This window comes from Pseudorasbora parva, chromosome 22, assembly GCF_024679245.1.
Source record: "Pseudorasbora parva isolate DD20220531a chromosome 22, ASM2467924v1, whole genome shotgun sequence".
Taxonomy (NCBI): Eukaryota; Metazoa; Chordata; class Actinopteri; order Cypriniformes; family Gobionidae; genus Pseudorasbora; species Pseudorasbora parva.
The window spans coordinates 19,070,837-19,092,881 of record NC_090193.1 but is presented as its reverse complement, the minus strand read 5'-3'; the positions used below and the strand labels follow the sequence as shown (position 1 = coordinate 19,092,881).

The following is a 22,045-nucleotide window of genomic DNA, read 5'->3' as shown; positions in this document are numbered from 1 at the left end:
TGTCAACAGAACTCAACTGCACTGTGTTGCCAAGTCTGCGGTTTTCCCGAGCGTTGTTTTCCATGTCCGCTGGTTGAAGTGAAGCGACCTCAATTGTGTGATATATAGACCCAGGAATGCAAATTTTAGTAGATAACCTTGCCAAAATAACTTACATTTTACCCCCCCAAACACCCTTTTTTTTCCCGGAGTACCCCCTTACATGCTATTGGGCTTGTTTTGGTCTAGTAGTTGGCAGGTTTTGCTGTAAAAACTTGACAACCCTTTCGGCACGATCGCTGGAATAAATGATCTATGCCGGTGAGGTAAAACATTTTTTTAAGGATACACAGAGTACTTACCAACATGATCGTCATTTCTGAGAGAAATAGTGAAGGTGAATGCATATACGAATAAGTTCTCTGTTTAGGATTGGAACAAATTCAACCAAGCGCCTTTGATGACGTGGATGATTTCGTTACTGTTTATCATCTGTCCATCATCGTCTGAAGCACGCCCTGACAATTTGATTGGTCCGAACAGTTTCTGTTCAGGCGTAATTACTCCTCTATGGATCAAATCCAGACCGAATTGCCCGATCTCAAATGTTGTGAGCTGGGCTGTGTTCGGCTGGCATCCAGGCAACAGCACAGCTGCACGCACAGTTAACTTTCAGCACAATGGACAGCACACATTGTTGCTTTTAGACTTGCAGGTACATTGTCAACATTTTAGTTTTAAGATGAATAGTTATTCTAAATTTCATAAAACTAGTTATGGCAATTTTTTCATCATTTGAAAGAGAAAAAAAATCTGAAATGAAACATTTTTAATTAGCGTCGAGGTAGTCCAAGTGTACAGGCATCATAGACGTCCAAAAGCAGTAATTATCTTTTGCTCACTCTGTTGCCTGATGTGATTTCTTTCTTCTTGTGAAAATTATCAGCATAATTAAAAGTATTTGCCTTGAAAGTAAAGCTGGACCACATGAAAAGTAAAGATATGAGATTTATTTTATTATTATTATTATTGAATGAAGATTACTGTGAAAAAAAAAAGGATACTTATTGATTTAAGAGTTTCTTCATAACTACTCTGGACGAGTTAATGGCTTCACTGTCAAGCAAAGTGATGCAATACAAAAACCCATTTCTCTCCACTTGTCATTCCACTCACTGATTACTTTCTGTGTGAGAGCATGTTAAAAAAGTCATTGTCACAAGATACTGTGGCAGACACTTACCGCTTCTGGGGTTGTCTCGAGAAAACGGGTTCCCACCTGGGTTCAGAGTTACCCCAAAGGTCTTATTCCCAAATGGAGCATCACAGGGATCGACATAGAGAAGAGAGCCACCAAACCCCACCTCCGCCAGTAGAGAGAGCTGTGGAGAGAAAAGCAAACTCAAAATACAAGATATGTAAGGAAATGCTTACATATATAAGCAATTTCACTAGTGGTTGTAGTCCTTTGGACCCCACATGATGTGAATATAACATGGTACTGTGCTCCTCTTAGAAAAAGTGTGCAACGCAGATCATTTGTGAGCTTCAGTGAGTCAAAATCTCTTGAGTTTATTAGTTCCTTTTGGCCCCTGGTGTGGGTGGACAATATCACAATAGCACGAGTAATTCATGATTCTCCCTGTGCCATCTCAGTCAATGTGAGTGTGTTTGGCGTAACAGCTGGGAGCACTGGGCAGCTCATCTCACTAGAGCTTCCAACATCTCTGCCAAATAAACCAAATCACAGTAGGCCTACCTATCACACCAACTCAACTGGACAGGAATGAGGAATACAAATATATCTTTTTAAAACCATAATATAACACTATGTTTTTTTAGCAATGTTAATGTATTTGGTCTTGGCGGAACAGATCTGCTATGCTGTTGCTGCAGAGCGAGTAAAGAGACTTTATACGGCCAGTACATTCAAAGACATGGTACTGCACATACCACACATGAAATAACCCCCCAGCAAAGCAGGAGACACAAGAAATACACAACACAAGCTAATATATTCATGCTTCTGCATGCAAGAAAACTAGCTGCTGCATCGGCAGACCATGTATCCGCAATCCAAACTCAATCCAATCGAGCATCTGTGGGATGTGCTGAACAAACAAGTCCGCTCCATGGAGGCCACCTCGCAAATTACATGACTTAAAGGAACTGCTGCTAACATATTGGTGCCAGATACCACAGCACACCTTAAGGGGTCTAGTGGAGTCCATGCCTCGACGGGTCAGGGCTGTTTTGGCAGCAAAAGGGGGACCAACACAATATAAGGTCAGTGTATTTAATTGACAATATATATGTGTGTTATGGAATATTCGGCTAAATGAATAAATGTAAGTGACGACTGATTTGAACTCAATGTACTCAACTGTCACTCACAAATTTGCTTTCCATTTCAAGGACGCATGAATAAAAGCAAGCATTTAGAATTGGATGGTCATAATGTTATGCCTGATCGGCGTCACATGCGTTGTATTCTTTGTGTGTGTGTGGGGGGGGGGGAGGGGGGGGGGGCATATCAGACACAAATGTGTATAATGACATAGGTATGACATAGGTATTACAAGGAGAGGGTGACTTATGAGGACACTGGCCATGTCCTCACTTTTCAAAATCCTTATAAATCATACAGAATGAGTTTTTTTTAGTAAGTAAAAATGCAGAATGTTTCCTGTGATGGATAGGTTTAGGGGTAGGGGCAGTGTAAGGGGAAAGAAAATACGGTTTGTACGGTATAAAAACCATTCCGCCTATGGAATGTCCCCATATGTCACAAAAACAAACGTGTTTGTGTGTGTGTGTATACACACATTACACATTTAATTCAGTCACTGACTTGATTATGCCATATTATTTTATATTGTGCATTTCAAAAAACATTAAATGCTAGTTATGTTTTTAATAGATAAAGCTTTTCACTTCTATTACAGCATGCCATTATACATGAAATATCATTTAAGATGTGCTGGAAATTACATTAAGGTAGAAATGTTCATGATATTTCAGAAAAAGGACAGAAGTTTCCTATGATGCCTGCATTTCCAATGTAAGAAAACAAGTGAAATAAACTAGGGAGATTGAAAAGTGTTTAAAGAACGTTTATTTTCCAGAAGTCCATAGGGCCAAATGTGCCCATAGTTAAAGAAACACCCACATAAAAATCAATCTAGAGCAAATAGTTCCCAACTTGACTACATTTGAACCGCACACTTCTTCAGGGGTAAAGAATGAGGATGTTGCCACCTTACATGGCAGTAGACATTTATATCATCTGAGTCACTGTTCAAAGGTCCCTGTTTGCCTTGAACATCTAGTCGACAATCTCACTGCGACCGCTAATGGAGGCGTATACCATATGCACAGCGGCACATCATTTATGCGGATCGTGCCAGCCGTGTCAGCGGTTAGACTGTGTGTCAAACAGACGGGCACATTTGGTGCGAAGGCAGATGCACCACTGGGTGTTGTGCAAATGAAACTCCCTAGCACCTGACATCCATATGAAAAGCCAGCCAGAACCCGGTCCCCATGCAAGATAAAGATAAACAGGCTTGTAATAGACTTGGAAATCTTTTTCTGTTCGATACGGGAGTTGTTCAAAGATAGCAATCAACACCTTGTATGTATTTCGGTTGCTTGGGAGCGTCAGCTGATGTCGCTGCCATGGATCATGCCTCTTGCTAAATGCCAACAAGAGCCAACAACTTGTCCTTCACAGGAATACAGAGGAGCACAACTAAACACACAGCACTTGACATTTACTTACAGTCTCCAATACACACAGCGTCTCAAAGAGGATAAGAGGAAATTAGCCAATAATCTTCCAGCTACTTATTTTTTTAATTACCTTTTGTAGGGTTGCCATTATTAAATTCACCGAATTTAAATCCGTTCATGTTCACTTGTTCTATTATTGCATTTCCCAAACCTGTAATTACAACGGATCACTAATTACTACCCAAACAAATTCTCAGAGATACTAAAATCTCATGTAACAAACGATTATGCCTATTAATGCTAAGGAACATTTATTTACTCGCCCTCAGGCCATCCAAAATGTAGGTGGCTTTTTTACATACTTCTGTTGAACAGTAAATAAGATTTTTAGCTGAAACCGATTTGGTGATTTGTATAATGCAAGTCCATGTCCACAATCACATTGAGGAATTTTTTTTTTTTTTATAGAGCCAAAACAAAACCGAACAAGAAACTGAACATTATTTACAACAGTCTGAAGCTTGAGCTTCCTGTCGCATAACGACGTATGTGAGGGAGCTCAAACGTTGGGAATCTGTGAAAAGTCAGTCTCCCCGAATGAGATAAGCGCGGTTTTGATTACCGGTACAACACGCGCGTCCTTCCTCTCTGTTGTAAACAAACACAGCGTCAGCTCACGTGCAAGTTTGCTCCCACAGTATGACATTATGAAACTCATGCTTCAGGCCTTCATGAATGTGATATCTGAGGCTGTGGATTACAGGTAGAAAACAATGTTGTACATGACGTTCAGTTTCTTGAGCAGCCCAATGGTTTCGCTTCATACGACCTCAATGTCAGGAGCTACAGGTATTAATCTGTTTCGCCTGTATAGCCATTGACTTGCATTATATGAAGGATCACAGTTTCAGTAAAACATCTTCTTTACTATTTAACTGAAGAAGAAGAAAAGGCACAAACATCTCAGATGGCCTGAAGGTGAGTAGATCAACAGCAAATCATTTTCAAATTTTCATTTCATTTGCTCATATAAAATGAAGATGAATGTAACTCTTTACCACAATCTTAAAGGGATACACCGTTTTTAGAAATAGGGCTAATTCAACATCTTTCCTACATTTAGATATGTGGGCAAATGCATTTTTGTCTCAGTCCATGCATTGGTTTAGTTTAGCAGGGTCACCGCTAGCTTAGCTTGGCATAATGAATGGAACCCTCTACTCTTTTAGGAGAAGTGCCATGGGATTTTTAATGACCACAGAGAGTCAGGACCTCGGTTTAACGTCTTATCTAAACAACGGTGCTCTCTGACAGTATAGTGTCCCCATCTCTATACTGGGGTGTTAGGACCCACACAGACCACCAAGGTTATTTTCGTAAACGAACTGAAATAAAATAATAATTAGCAAAAATAAGTATTCGTTTTCGTTATTAATAAGCTCTCTTTAATGTGGTGGAAAATCTGACTGTGGCGGTTGAGGGAGTGTCTGTATATTGCGGTACTGCGCGTGAAGTGATCTGAGGAGGAGATTAACCGCTGTCCTGTGACGGACGCGTGCAGACAGGCAACACATCGCTGGTCCTAAACGGCAGTTCACAAAGAATCAATGCATCCGTGGCAGTGAAATGGGAAATAACACAAGGTAATGAGATGCACGTTGAACTTCTTTTAACTTAAGCTCACTGTTTTAGAATGCCGTGTCTTACGCGACGAGAGACGCAGGCGCAAAAGTCAGCAACTAACGTTAGTAGCAAGTACTAGCCTACTGTGCGTTTGAGATTTCATGTTTGCATAATATTGACAGGCTCAAAGGTGTTATCATAATCATTTACTACTAATAATATTATTATCTGTGTGGAGACATTTCCCCACAAAGTAGGGAATACCAGGACACACACACACACACACGTTTGTTTCACTATATAAGTGAGGACATTGCGTGGACTTCCATTGATTTTATATCATGTTAATGATATTTTATATCCCCTAACCCAATCCCTATCCCTAAACCTACCCATCCCAAGAACGTGCAAAACAATAGATTTAAATAAAAACTTTTGGCCGTTTATAAGCCTTTTTAACTATTGAGGTCATTTGACTGGTCCTCACTAGTTAAAAAGGCTTATAAATAATAATAAAGTTATCATAATATTTTACTAGATAAATGGGAACATTAGTCCCCTTTATAATTATAGCACAACAAACAAACACACACACACACACACACACACACACACACACACACACACACACACACACACACACACACACACACACACACACACACACACACACACACACACACACACACACACACACACACACACACAGCACAACAGTGTGTGTTGGCTGTATTCAGATGACTTTAGCTGTGGTCTTACACTGCTAGCCTACATTGTACTACTGAAGAAATTAAAATAAGCTTTTAATTGTTTAACAATATTACATCTTTGTTATGAATGAGTTTGTCTGGAATTTATAATTTTTACTCTTATATTTTACGTTGCATTTATTTTGTTCTTTAAGATAGATCCTCTGAGTATTAGCCTATGTCAAAAATATCAAATATAATTTTTTAATATCAAAATATAATTTATTTCATTTTTAATCTCCAGATCGTTGTTTGTATAGGTCGACTCAAGCTTTTTTGCTCAAAGGTGAAGACCCAACTTTATGCATGTTTTGTAAGACCTTCCTGGGTTTAAACAATAATGCTCTTTTATTAAGTTATTTCACTTAAGGAAGTAAGATTAAACTCTAATCTGTGCAAACATTAAACTTAGCTGAAATTAAAAACCTTGATATGGTCTCTACACTTCATTATGGTAACTCTGCTAAACTATAATTACTAAAACTAAAACTAAAACTGAAACTAAATAAATAAAAACTAAATAGAAATGTATTTGAAAAATAAAAACTAAACTAAAACTAGCAAAACCATTTGTAAAACTAACTAAAACTGAACTGAAATTTGGTGCAAAATTGAAAACGATACTAAAATAAAAACTAATTTCAAAAAGCAAAACTATAATAACCTTGCAGACCACAGGGTGAGAACTCCCTTCTGGCCTGACTAACACCTCTAGACATGACGCAGATCTGAGGCACATCTAATTTTCTCACAACTCTAAGTTAATTTAAGACGTTATTAGAAATGAAACGATTACCGGTTTCACAATAAAATGCCCTGACGGTTAGTAATATCGTTTAAAATGTAATTATCATTAAAACCATCAGTGATTATCACGATTTTGAAAACTTGCGGTAAATCCTGTCCAGTCTGGTGCAGGCGCGCGCAGCACGTGACACAACGCTGTTTTCTGAATGAGAAGAAATGACAGAAGGCAGTGACAGCACCGGGAGATTTTCCAGCCTTCTAAAAGAACAAAATCTGAGGTTTGGCCATATTTTGGCTTTTACAAAACTCCTGAGGGAAAATGAATCGAAAATGCTCTGGTCACCCTGTCTGCAGCAGAACATGCCAGAAGAAAGTCGCTGTAATAGGGGGAAAAACGTCAAATCTGCGAAGATTTGCGAACTCAAGGCAAGTGGACATTGACCTCAATACCAAAACTATGTCTGGGAAATAATAACGTGAAGCTTGAGCCAAAGACGAACGAACACATTCAGACACGACTAGGGTGACATTTAAGTAAGGGATAATGTACACCCAGCCGGTTGTTATCGCAGAATAAACCCCGACAGAGTGATCAGGACCCCGACACGAAGCTGAGGGGTCTTGCATCACTCTGAAGGGGTTTATTCTGCATAACAACCAGCTGGGTGTACATTATCCCGCTTATTACACGGCTACTAGTCTCAAATAAATTAGACACAAAATATTGTCTTGAGATTAAATATTTTATTAGCTCTTATGCAAAGCTTCCACGAAGAAAAACAGTATCCCTAATACTTAATTTATCCTTAATTAGTAAGGATAAACCCCGACAGAGTGATCTTGAGATTGTCTTGAGATTAAATATTTTATTAGCTCTTAGCCTGCGCAAAGCTTCTGCGAAGAAAAACAGTTCCAGCCTGCTTTAAGCTTTTATCTATTGCTGAAGATTTGCCGTATGCCCTTGCTAAATGTTGAAAGTGACTGCTGAAAGGGTTAGTTCACCCAAAAATTAAACCAAGCCTATGATTTACTCACCCTCAAGTTATCATAGGTGTATATGACATTTTTCTTTCAGACAAATACAATCAGAGTTATATTTAAAAAGTCCAGGCTAACGTTAATCCCAGCAGTAGTTGTAATTGTGTTTGAAGCCCCTAAAAAATGCAGCTGTCCGTCAAATAATGTGCTCCACACGACTCCGATGGGTTAATAGCGCCTTCTGTTTCGAATTGATGCGTTTGTGTAAGAAACATATCTATATTAAAAACGTTATAAAGGAAACCTGCCTTGAAGTCTTCCATTGTAACCCACGGCTGTTTAAGCCACAAGATGGTGCCAGCGTTAAGCATAGAAGTAGTACCGGTCAAGATAACTGGTAGTACCCGTATGAGCGGGTGTTATCTGGAAATAACATACCACTGGAATGTGCGATTGACCAATCAGAATCAAGTATTTCACAGAGCCGTGTAATAAGGAATAATAATCAGCTTGACACTCACACTAGTCACTGTTGCTAGTCACCTACTTATTATAGGCTTCTCAAAAGCCATCTGTTATAATCACGTTGCGCCTGATAACATATCACACGTGTTTCTATTGAGTTTATGAATGCAATGTCTAATAATCAGATGCCTTCAGATGAGTTTTGTTCTCACTCACTAAAATCTTCACTCAAAGCAAAGATGAACGTGTGATGTACGCAGGAGATTCATTCAGCATACGGTTGAATGTTTTTGTTCTATTTCAGCATTGAAAATAGTTTAAAACAAACACAGCAGAACCATATAGTGCATCTGATATGACTGGCATACAGTTGGCTTGACGTTCAAGATTTGTAAATTTAGGGACCTAAAGGTCTCTAAAGGTACATACACCATTGGTATGCGCGTTTGTATAAAACTGACTGTAATGTGTTCATAGGTGTCGGGTATAATGCACACCTTTTGGATTTTTGATATTTAATAAAATAAACTGTCAAATCATGTTAAAATATGGATATGATTTATTTTACTGGGATACTGGTTGGGCTCAAAATATGCTAGATTTAAATGTATCATGCCTAATAGGACACTGATGAGAATATTGCTTGAACATATTTATAGAGATAATATTAGAGATTATATTTACACCAAATTATTAATAATGCATATGTGGTGCTATCGACGACGGCCAATATAAGGAAGGAAATCCCACAGAATATAATCTTGCATTTAAAAAGGGCATAGAGCTGCTTGATTAATTTGTTATTTGTTGATTTTCAAATATAAAACTTGTTGACATGTTTTCAGTGCGTGCATTGGTTCTTTTTGGACACTTTATCTAATTTGAACAAAACTAATATAACATTTTTATGTTAATAAAAATATTAACATAAAATAACGTGATAATTTAGGACACTATAACCGTGATGTGAAATTTCAATACCGTTTCATCCCTTGACGTTATTTAACTCATTTAAGACTGCTCATTTAAGAGAATAAAACGGGCATTTTGGCATAATTCTGCTTGTTATTGTATGTTCAAGCGCAAAAGAGAACTCGATTTTGCTGCATAGTAGTCATGAATAAGAGTGTGATCACTGTACAAATAATACGGTATATCAACTCAACAAAATGATGGCTATAGATTACAAGCAATATTATGAATTAAATTCAACACATAAGAATTGAGTAAGAATTAATCAAATGAATTCAATAAATAACAACAAAATATCTGAATAACAGATGTCAAAGATGAATATGAATTAATAACTATTCTGTATTGCCAACATTGAAGACACCTGATGATAATGAGCAGAACTAGTACTGAAGGAAAAAAGCATGTTAACGTGCTAATTTTAACACGCTAATATAAACTTACTGATTTCCCTTAAATAAAATGAATTTGGTAACACTTTATTTTAAGGTGACGGTTAAACACATATATAGTAAAAACAGTAAATTGGGAATAATTATAAGTATCTAACCCTAAAACAAACCCTAAATCTATAGTAAGTACACATAGTAGTGAATTAATATTGCTCAGTACTTATTTAAATATAAAACAACTTAATAAAATAAAGTGTCATTGTAACTCAATTGCATAACATATTTTATGTTTTAATTGCATTTAGTGCAAATTGTTTCTAGTTGACTGCTGTTGCCCTTATTGAGACTTTTAATGAACTCAACAACTACAAAAAGATTTGTTTTGTTCCAGTAAAGAGTTTGTCCTATATATCTACATGTACTTTATACAGCCTTGTTTCAAACTATTTATGAGGGTGACTAGAGTTGCACCAGAAAAAAATTCTGTCCATATCTGTTGATTTCCTAAGAGGGGACATTTGCAAAGATACAGTAAATGTGTATAAATACACTCCTAATATATTTCCATTTCAGCACCTTCAGGGCAGGACAGGAACTTCCGTACACCCTGGGGAAATCTGCCGGGGAAAGTAGGGAAAACAGACAAGCAAATAGAACGACACCAACAGCAACACTGCAAAAGGCTGCTGTCTGCACTGCACATATACATTTTGATGCTATATGTGATTTTGAGACTGTATTATAAGGATTCTAAGTGCAACTCCAAGATCAGGATTGAAAAAGGACAGTGTTTTCTGAGCTACTTGAGCTATTGTTATATTATGCTGCTTGTAATGAATGTTGCATGCTGCAAAGCATAAACATCATGAGCCATAATTCTTGTTTTACTGTGAAGAGAGACGTACCATATAAACCTTTTTAAAGCTTATAAAAAGTGTTTCTTCCACAATTGAGCCGAATGCTACAAGTCAAATTTGCATCATTATCTACTTTTGGACTGTGTGAGAGTGAGCTGCGGGAGTGTGCGTCGCCACAGAGATGGTAGATTAAGGTCTCGGATCAAAAGTGCCATCATTCTCTCGGCTAATTATCTGAGGAGGAGCAGTCAAAAAGCTTGATCCTCGCAGACTGAGAGTAAGCACTCGCTTTAAAAAAAAATCAATAACTCTTCCCAAACAAATGACAGCTAAGAGTGCCCTGTACAGGACTGGAATTCAAATCAAGAGTCTAGTAGTCCCGAAGGTTACTATTACCGTCATCACACAGTCATAACTGAATCTACTGTATGCTAACGGGCGTACATGAACGAAAGGCATTTTTTGTCCACATTCAATGAGTTTCAATGGAAATTAAAAACAATACTAATAATTAAAGGGAGATTTCATCCAAAAATGATATCTATATGCTCACCTATGTGCAAGAACACATGCAGTTTTTATGTTTCCTTTTGTGTTCTGTGAAATAATTCGTTAAAAGGATTTAACAAAATGAAGTTTTCTTTGTTACATTCCTTTGCATGCTTTGCAAAAGAAATGCATCAAAACATCTTTTAATGAATTATGTGGTTTAATTATTTATTATTCATTAATTATATTGAATTCATGCACAATTAGTCATGGACACTTACTTTATTTTATTGAATTATAAAAACATCAAGTCCACAGGAAATTGAAGATGTAACATCAAAAAGTTATTGTCTTTTAGATTCTAAATGCTTTTATTCATGGGTCCTTGAAAATGGAAAGCACATTTGTGAGTGACATTGAGTACATGGAGTTCAAATCAGTCATCGCTTACATTTATTCACTTAGCTGTTAATTATAATATTTTAATTCCATAATGTATACATATCTACACCGATCAGGCATAACAATGACCACCTTCCTAGTATTGTGTTGGACTGCCTTTGGCTGCCAAAACAGCCCTGACCCATCAAGGCATGGACTCCACTAGACCCCTGAACGTGTGCTGTGGTATCTGGCACCAAGATGTTAGCAGCATATTCTTTAAGTCCGGTAAGTTATGAGGTGGGACCTTCATGGATTAGACTTCTTTGTTCAGCACATCCCACAGATGCTCAAATGGATTGAGATCTGGGAAATTTGGAGGCCAAGTCAACAAACTCATTGATGTGCTCCTCAAACCACTCCTGAGCCATTTTTGTTTTGTGGCAGGGCACTTTATCCTGCTGAAAGAAGCCCCGGCCACAGGGAATACTGTCTGCAACAATGCTTAGGTAGGTGGTACGTGTCAAAGTAACATCCACATGTATTCTGACACCTTTCTATCAGAACCAGCTTTAACTTCGAGCTATTTGAGCTACAGTAGCTCGTCTGTTTGATCGGACCGCATGGACCAGCCTTTGCTCCCCACGTGCATCAAAGAGCCTTGGCCGTTCCTTCATCCTTTCACCTGTTCACCACTGTTCCTTCCCTTGGACCACTTGTGATAGATACTGACAACTGCAGACTGGGAACACCCCACAAGAGCTGCTGCTTTGGAGATGCTCTGACCAAGTCTTCTGGCCATCACAAGTTCTCTCTCTCTCTCTCTCTCTCTCTCTCTCTCTCTCTCTCTCTCTCTCTCTCTCTCTCTCATACACATAGACAGACACACAGACAGACAGACACACAGACAGACACACACACACACACACACACACACACACACACACACACACACACACACACACACACACACACACACACACACACACACACACACACACACACACACACACACACACACACACACACACACACACACACACACACGTTGGTCTATGTGGTTTACAGGGACTCTCCATAGGCGTAATGGTTTTTATACTGTACAAACCGTATTTTCTATCCCCTTACACTGCCCCTGTCCCTAAACCTACCCATCACAGGAAACATTCTGCATTTTTACTTTCTCAAAAAAACATCGTTTAGTATGTTTTTAAGGCCATTTGAATTATGGGGACATTTGATATGTCCTCATAAACCACATTTATAGTGTAATACCAGTGTAATACCCATGTAGTTATACAAATTTGTGTCCTCAAACCACATAAACAGGCTCACACACACACACACACACACACACACACACACACACACACACACACACACACACACACACACACACACACACAGTTTTTTCAAAACAGTTTTCACTGTTTTATTGAATCATCAAAGAGTTACACTCTTCATTGAAAATGATATCCCAAAACAAATGAATAAATAAAAAAGTGATACTGCTTTGCAGAAGCAATATGAAAATAAGTGTTTTCACAAATGGAAAATCTCGTCATTGACCCACCCTCATGGCAGTTCAAACCCACATAACTTTATCAACCATGAAACACAAAGGATGAGAGGATGGTGATTGTAACTGCTGAAGCACCGAAAGGCACATAAACCCTAACAACAGTTCGATCCATCTATGTGCTCTATTCCAAGGCTTTTGAAGTCATGTGACTGCTTTGTTTGAAAAACAGGCAGAATTAAAAAAAATGATTGCATTCAAAAAGTGCAGTTTGCACACTCAACTCTATATAAGGACAAGAAAGCAGATAAAAAACATGGTACTTGCATGTATAATGCAAATGTGTAAATGCTGTATCTGGAACTACATGAGGGATAATATGAGCCGGAAATCTCCCGCTGACACGCTTTCTTTAACATCACAACTGACGTAACATTTGAAAAACTCACATTCAGATACGGACATTATTATTTTTGACATCACTACAAGGAATTAACCCGGTTTATTAATAAAGTCATGTAAACGCGGTTTACTTGCATTGTCCGTTTACTGGTTTGCATGTAAACGGGAAAACTGATTATTTCAATAAGCAGTTTTTGTTTTTAGTTATCAGCTTACTGGTGTGCATGTAAACGCACTCACTGATACAATGAAGAGGAAGTAAGTCGACCAAGAAGAAGATGAGCTCATAATGAAGCTTGCCAGTTAGCAAAAAGTGTGTGAAGGGATTTGGCAAGCACGTGAATCTCTCTTCTTCTTCTTCTTCTGTGTGACAAGCGAGTGTCATAAGTGCCGCAGCACCACCTTGTGTGTCGGGAGTGCCTTCTACTGAATTTGCACGCTCCCTTGGTGCATCGCCAGGGAAAATTGTTTGGGTGTGAACACACAGACGCACCAAAAACATAAAAAATGCTGCCGATAAGCGTGTGCGATAATCGCCCCGGTGTGTCCAGGCCTTTAGGGGGGTTATTGCTGCTCTCCCTGCTCTTATCCATGCTAGGCTGCATGCATGCATTAGGAGTTCTTGCCCAGAACAGAACCATACTGCCAAGGTTTACAGAGCTATTGAAAACATGCTTGTTCTTTAAGTATATTTGCCATTTGAAACATGCTCATTCTAAAGGCTATCTGGCTGCTATTGAAAACATTCTGGTGTTAAGCTTTAGTTGCTATTGGGAACACAATCATATACCAAATGCTATATTAATGTTACAGAGATGGTTTATATCATTAAGTAATTGTAAAATACATGACTTGAGCAGCACCATCATTGTTTATGCATTAATCACATATAATGATTTCCCAAACAGCTGCACAGTGATTTAATTATATGAAATAACTAGCTTGAATCTCTGTCATGATTAAATGCAATTTTAATAATCATGGTTATTTGTTGGACTAATGAGACTAAGTAAATCTAATTTAGTCATTAATGAATAGATAGCATCTCTTTGAAGGGATTAAACGCCTCCACTTAACAATGATCAAGAATGAATGTCAGAAAATTGTTAATTCATTTGTTCTTAAAAGTTGTCATATACACATCAAAATTGGCATTTGAAGTTTTGATTTAATGGGGTCAATAAGAAGCAAATAATTCCACATACACACTACTATTCAAAAGTTTGGGGCCAGTAAGATTGTTGTGGGGGAAAAAAGAGTCCCTTATGCTCACCAAGGCTGGGTTTATTTAAACAAAATACAGTAAAAACACTATTATTAATATATTTGAAACAAATTTGGGATGGGAAAACTGAATCATCAGCATCATTACTCCAATATTGAGTGTCACAAAAAATTACTTGTTGAATTTACTTTAAAAAGATGGGTCAAGTAGCTGCACACAAATATAATGAGCATTTTTTTTTTTTTCAAATAATTTAGTTATATGAACAAACGCAATTCAAGCTGACAAAATTCCTTTGAGTATACAAAGGAAAAAATACTAAAAAAATACAAACCATTTGAATTTGTCACTGTTACATAATATTTATTTGTGCAGTTTACTTAAAGGGTTATTTCAGCGATTAGCATATGGCTTTGTATCAGTAGAAACCCTGAAGTATATTCAAATGATTGTGATTCCCCCCTCATATCCCCTGAGACAAGAGATTTATGCATTTTATTTCTGGAAAAAACCTCCGATGACGCATTTTGACGATATTTGCATCATAGGAGGAGCGTTTGGCCAAAGGCTAAAGACTACAGCCAGCAGAGGGAGCCATTTCCTCATGTTTTACACCCGCGCGTGGGGGATGGAGATCACACTCAGAGCTCAGCTCGCAGCTGCAGCCTCAGGCATTCATGGAAACTAAGCTATGCTGAGACAGAGAGCAATGTTAGTGTTTTAACTTCTCAAATTAATTTCTATGAAAGTTAGGCTTCCAAAGGCATGAACTGAAAACGCGCCAGACTGAAGACGGGTTGTGAATGTATGCCGCGAATGTGGTCGCGATTACCTCAGCTCTCATCACGAGAGCTCATCAGCTCATTTATCTGACTCCTGCAGTTAGTGCTCAGTGCTGTGAGACTCGCGCGGTGACTCACTCATTATATTGAACAGACACGTTCAGTTTTTAATTGTAGTGTCTTCTCAAACTCAGTCACAGTAATCAAGTTGGTGGCTTTGGGAGTGGCCTCGTAGGGCAGCGAAGCATTCTGGGAATTGTAGTCTTTCATCCCCATGAGACAAAAATACATTTTCTGTCTTTTCTCAGTCTAGAAAGCACCAAATAAATAAAAATATATATTTTTTTTCAAAAATAATTTCACATTTCTACTACATTGATGACCCAGTTTAAATACAGATTCATCCTCCCAGCGCTGAAGTACCATTTTAATGTTATTTTAAATTCATAAAAGTTTATTATGTAAGATGAACACATCTGTCAATTTAATTTACCTTTAAAACTTTTAAACAACAACAAGTTTATTTTTTTTGCCTGATCCTTCAGAAGTCATTCTAATACTGATTTAATAAAAACATGTAATAATATTATCAATGATGAAAACTGCTGCTTGATATTTGTGTAAACTAAAATATAAATATTTTGTAACAATGTAAAAGTCTTAAAGGGTTAGTTCACCCAAAAATGAAAATTATGTCATTAATGACTCACCCTAATGTCGTTCCACACCCGTAAGACCTTCATTCATCATCGGAACACAGTTTAGGATATTTAATATTTAAGTTATTAAAGACATCATCAAAGTAGTCCATATGTGACATCAGATGGTTATTAGAGTCGCCAATGTGGATTGAAACCAAACACGGAAGAGAAGACAATGCTGAATAAAGTCGTAGTTTTTTGTTATTTTTGGACCAAAACGTATTTCCGATGCTTCAAAAGAGTCTAACTAACCAAGTGATGCCACATATGGACTACTTTGATGATGTTTGACAGTATATCGTACATACATTTTCAATGGAACAGAACAGCTCTCGGTCTACATATAAAATATCTTAAACTGTGTTTCGAAGATGAACGGAGGTCTTAAGGGTGTGGAACGACATTAGGGTGAGTCATTAATGACATCAATTTCATTTTTGGGTGAACTAACCCTTTAACTGTCACTTTTAATCAATTTAATGCATCCATGCTGAATAAAATATAAATTAATAAAGGTTGAATGGTAGTGTACTTTAATTTACATTAAAAAAAACTACATACCTTGTAAAGCAACGGTGCTTGTCCAAGTTTTAGCAGTGCTATTTTATTGGTAACATTTGTACTAGCTTGGACTCGTCTCATATCCCCAGGGCTCCCATATTGAACGTCCACCACCTCTGCCTGAAAAAAAAGAAACATTTTTAAACATTGACATTTTTAAAATGGTCCATGGTAGTCTTCACCAGCGTTCTGACCCCTCTCGCTGTATGTGTGTGTGGAATAACAAGCCTCTGATTTGTAATGTTGTGACTCACGTAACTCACCCCATAAAACTAGTTGTCACATTCATTACAGATAGCGAAGCATGAGTGAAAACAAAGTGAACATATCAGGCTGTGTATAATGGGGGACAAGTACATACATTAGCCACTGTACAATAAATCACGCACTGACACGGCATAGATGTCACAGCTCTGAAAGAATTCCAGGCAGATTCATGGCAGCTGCAGGCCGCGGCGTCCTTTTTGCCATTACGTTTGCACTATTAAACCAGAACCCGGTTTGTGAGTTTAAGAAAAGCGAGTACGTCCAACTGACGAGGGCTGATGAGGTGGGGTCAAACTAAATGCTATTTAAGGCCTGGAGACACAAAGTGGAAATGCATTACCTGAGCTCAATTCATTTTTCATTGGGCTTGGAGGTAAATGAAACATGATTCCGGGCAGGAGAGTACATCTCCCAGGCATCACAAAACCACAAGACCGGTGAAAGATGGGATTTATCATTTATGTCAGCATTTGCATTATAAAAGTGTTCCGTCTAACCCCAAAGAAACGGCAGATAGTGGGTGAATGGGAATGGATGAGATTTGCACTGAGAGTCTGTCATTAAGGTAATGAAATTAACAAAGGCACACAATGTGGAGAACAAATGGCTCCTCCAGTCGAGCGACGGCTGTTTTCACGAGTCAGCTCACCCCTGGCAACTCCAAGCAGCTAGAAGAAAATAACAATTGTTTTCACATCTATGTGATTGAGGATCGCTTCATAATTAAACATTATTTTGAGGAGAATGTTAAATAACACCCCAGTCACACGGTGCTTTAGAGGACAAACTGCGAGAGTGGCAACATGTCCACTGTGTATTTTTAACAAACATTTTTAATTTGTGTATTCCACATTTAAAAGGCTGAAAAGCATCATTACACTGAGAACCTCTTGAAATTTCAAAGGAATTTAAAAAGCCCTCCTTGTGTCCATTTGATTGAACTTTTTGTAAATGTCCATGTAAGATTACAATTCGAACTGTTAACACGCAAGCTTTGTCGAGGTGTTGCAGAAACGTTTCATCATTTCACCTCTTTACTTTTTATATAACACAATCAATGTTAAATGAATACAAATCACCACTCCCGAAAGTATAGCTCACGTATCAAAGGTATCAAATCACTCAGAACAAGATGTTTCATGCAATGCATATAGAATAGGCATTTTCTCCCTCTCTCCATAGAGTAGCTAAGGGATCAAATCCACTGAGTGGCTCATATGTTCTAAAACTGTGAAGTCTGAACAGTATTCAGTTCTATTTATCAAAAAAGCATAGTGAAGAAGGGTTCACGACAGCGCTGCGGGGTGTCTGCCAATTATTGTTACTGAAAAAATTCAAAAAATAAATAAATAAATAAATAAATTCAGCTTTAACCATAGCTAAAGTCAAGAATTTGAACAATGTTCCTTGCTCATTAAAAACGTATTAGACCTGAAAACTCATGGAAATTAATAAAATATAAGCTAATCTATGCTGAAATATTTTACGTGGTAGCTTTACGAAATGTATTAAAGGGGTCTCCACCCTGTACAAAACCACAGACAAACACTGTTAGACCACGTCCACACGAAGCCAGAGCTTTCCCTATCCAATCTTTTCCCCCTCGTCTCAAGAAATATCCACATACACATGAAACCACTGAAACAGACTTAAAATGATTTAGTATGCATGCCAGGCCAGTATGAGGCGCTGTAATTCTGCCACAGAGATACACTAAAAACAAAGAAGAAGAGTTGTGACTAAAAGGGGTACAGCAAAAGTAGGAAGTGAGGCAAAATCATGCGATAAAAACAATAAATTCATTTGCTACTTACCAGATTGTATTTTATTAACCCCATTAACCCCAACCCTAAACCCTTTACAATAATGCAAATAAAGTCATTAAATGACGCAATATTGATGTGCGCATGGCATGCCCAGTGCCCGTAGCTGTATCCCTTCCAGGCTTTACCGCACGGGACGTGGTTTGATGGCATCACTGTTTCACGAAATAATACGGGTTGGCTGTACACACGAAAACGCAAGGGTGTCGGTTTCAGATTTACCCACTCTGGGACCCAATTTCAGGCTCCTATAACGCCAAATCCGTGTGGACGAAACGCTGATACGATACAAATGTTTGCGTATACAGCTAAACGCGCCTCCGTGTGGACGGGGCCTTAAACTAAAGGAAAATAAATAGAACTTTCAATCTCATTACCTGACCTCACTTTCTTCTTTAAGAAATTAAGTGCAGTAATTGCCCAGTGCCAGCACCTGATCATCACTAATATGCTGTGGAGAGAAATAGCCAGGGAGCATGGAGGATTTAACTCATCAGAACTAATTACCCTCGGGAGCCCGCTCAAACTTATTACTGACCAGAGGTAAAGCCTCTACTGCATTTACCACAAACTATCAAATTACCTGCAGTTTTGTGTGTGTGTGTGGGCTGGTAATCCCTTTGTTATGGGGACAAAATGTCCCCACAAAGATGGCAATATCTGAAATCCTTGTCCTTGTGGAGACATTTTTTGATCCCCATGAGGAAAACATCTTATAAATCACACAGAAGGAGTTTTTTGAGAGAGTAAAAATGCAGAATGTTTCCTGTGATGGGTAGGTTTAGGTTTAGGGGCATTGTAGTGGGAAAGAAAATACGGTTTGTATGGTAAAAAATCCATTACGCCTATAGAAAGTCCCCATAAAACATGGAAACACTACGTGTGTGTGTGTGTGTGTGTGTGTGTGTGTGTGTGTGTGTGTGTGTGTGTGTGTGTGTGTGTGTGTGTGTGCGTGTGCATGTGTTTCTTGTTTAGACTTTTAAATGATTTGGCCATCTGAACTGAGCAAAATGATGGGAACAGAGTGACATTTATAGATTGTACCATGAAGGGACCATCTAAAGCTCAATCTTTGTTGATTGAGCTTTAGTATATAAAAAGGTCATTCATTGTTGGTATGAGAGATCATTTTCAGCATCATTTCATTGATAAATATCTGTTTCTACATGGTTGACTCGGTGTCAATATCTGTGCTAATACATACATAATTTGTTTTGGGTATCGAAAACATAAAAGTAGAAACACATTGGTAGAAACGCTCCCCATTTATACACAAATCCCTGGTAATATCAACAAACCAATCATAAAAATTGCTAATAGCAGTAACTTGTGGTTAATGTGATGAACCAACCAAACAAATAAATTGACAGACAGACAGAAATACCCTATATTGCCAAAGATTTTGGGACGTCTGCCTTTACATGCACATGAACTTTAAAGGTGTACTATGTAATATTTTTGGAGTAAAATATCCAAAAACCACCAGGCCAGTGTTATATATTTTGTTCAGTTGAGTACTCACAATATCCCAAATGTTTCCAACTATTTGTAAATTGTGAGAAAATTGCTATTTTAACCAAGGAGCTGGGACGTGTCAGCATAGCGTTTGAAGGAGTAGCCTTTCCGTTTTTATTTGGCAGAAGCGCTTTACACTTAGCAGTGTGAACAAGTCACAGCAGCACCGAGCGAACGCAAAGAGTAACGTCATAACATCCTTTTAAACACACTTAAATGTATCTAATATGATAAACAGAGCTGCTTTACCTTATAATCATGACCGGAAAAGCGGAAGTGCGGGTGCGTGGCGACTGTCTCCCATCCCATCATAATAAAAGTCCTGGTGTTCGCGAGGCGGGTGTTTGTTTAACAATCCCTCCAGCGGCCGTGCTCAGCTCCACAACACTCGGTCCTGCTCTGCTTTACACTACAGTAACGTTAATAACCGCATCCATGAACATGATTTCTGCCTGAGTCCTATTATCCACTGGCTGTGAGGTGAAGACCACATGTCCCAAGATTCTGCGCTCAAACTTGGCGTCATCAAACTACACCTTTGTTTTGAATAGGTGACATCTAGAGGACGGAAAGTTGCATAGTGCACCTTTAATGACATCCCATTCTTAATCCGTAGGGTTTAATATGGAGTTGGCCCACCCTTTGCAGCTATAACAGCTTCTACTCTTCTAAAAAGGTTTTCCACAAGGTTTAGGAGTGTGTTTATGGGAATTTTTGACCATTTTGCTAGAAGCTCATTTGTGAGGTCAGGCACTGATGTTGGACGAGAAGGCCTGGCTCACACTTTAATTCATCCCAAAGGTGTTCTATCGGGCCGAGGTCAGGACAGTCAAGTTCTTCCACACCAAACTCGCTCATCCATGTCTTTATGGACCTTGATTTGTTCTTTTACCAACTCCCAGCTCCACAACGGGGCTAAAAAATTCACCTTCTTTTCCACTGAAAACATACATTAATGTTTGATTCATCCCCAAATGTTTCCCACAATGTTGGGAACATGAAATTGTTTGTTATAAAACCACTAACAGTTGACCGTGGTATTTAGTAGTGTTCAATTTCACAAATGAACTTATTGCAGTACCACGCTTGAATTTACTGAGCCCCTGAATCTGATTCATTCTTTCACAAATGTTTGTAGAATTGTCTGCATGCCTTGGTGCTTGATTTTATACACCTGTGGCCATGGAAGTGACTGGAACACATGATTTAATAATGTGGAGGGGTGCCCCAATACTTTTGAGATGTGTGAAAACATTTTATGTTAAAAAGCTGCAAACAAATAAGATAATATATATAGTATAATAAGAATTATTTATAGTGGAATAATAGAAGAAGATACAAGCATGAGTACGTAGACATTTATGCATGAAATTGGTCATTCTATTAAATTATATAATATTATTTATATTATAGTTATACAGTTTAATTTCATTCTAAATACATTTAATCATAGGCAAAACAGTGAAAGAGTAAGAAAAGCTGTGTTATAGAGAGGTTTCTCTGAATATTTACATTGTCTGGCTATCACCAGACCAAGCTCAATTTAAAATTGAACATTTGTCTGGGGAGTCTGCTCTGTATTTTCTACTGCACAAGAGGCGGGATCAACTTTTTTAATGACTCTGAATGCAATTGGATAGTCCTTCAACCAATCAGACCACAAGAGGCCCAATCAACAGGCAACGACCCATCACTTCTCTATCCGTCATTGTGTTAAACCCGGCAATAGCGCGCCAGGTGGATAAGCCAGTCTGTGATTGGTTCCCGCAAAAGTGTAACAGAAGCATTAGAAATGAATGCACAGGTTTCCAGACTGAGTTGCAGGGCAAAATCGTCGGCAGATCAGGCTGGGTTTACTGAGTCTAACATTTACATGTATGTACAGC

General features: G+C 38.2%; 1 protein-coding gene across 2 annotated transcripts in view; it reads right to left on the bottom strand.

Moving 5' to 3' along the window:
- The window catches only part of LOC137058722 (inactive N-acetylated-alpha-linked acidic dipeptidase-like protein 2), a 436,678-nt gene that overhangs the window by 219,772 nt on the left and 194,861 nt on the right, over positions 1-22,045 (bottom strand). For both annotated transcript variants that reach the window (XM_067432113.1, XM_067432114.1), the window contains exons 4-5: positions 16,555-16,674; positions 1,223-1,361 (exon numbers count right to left, since the gene is read on the bottom strand). In XM_067432113.1, the coding sequence (XP_067288214.1) occupies positions 1,223-1,361; positions 16,555-16,674 (259 nt within the window). The remainder of the gene's footprint in view (positions 1-1,222; positions 1,362-16,554; positions 16,675-22,045) is intronic.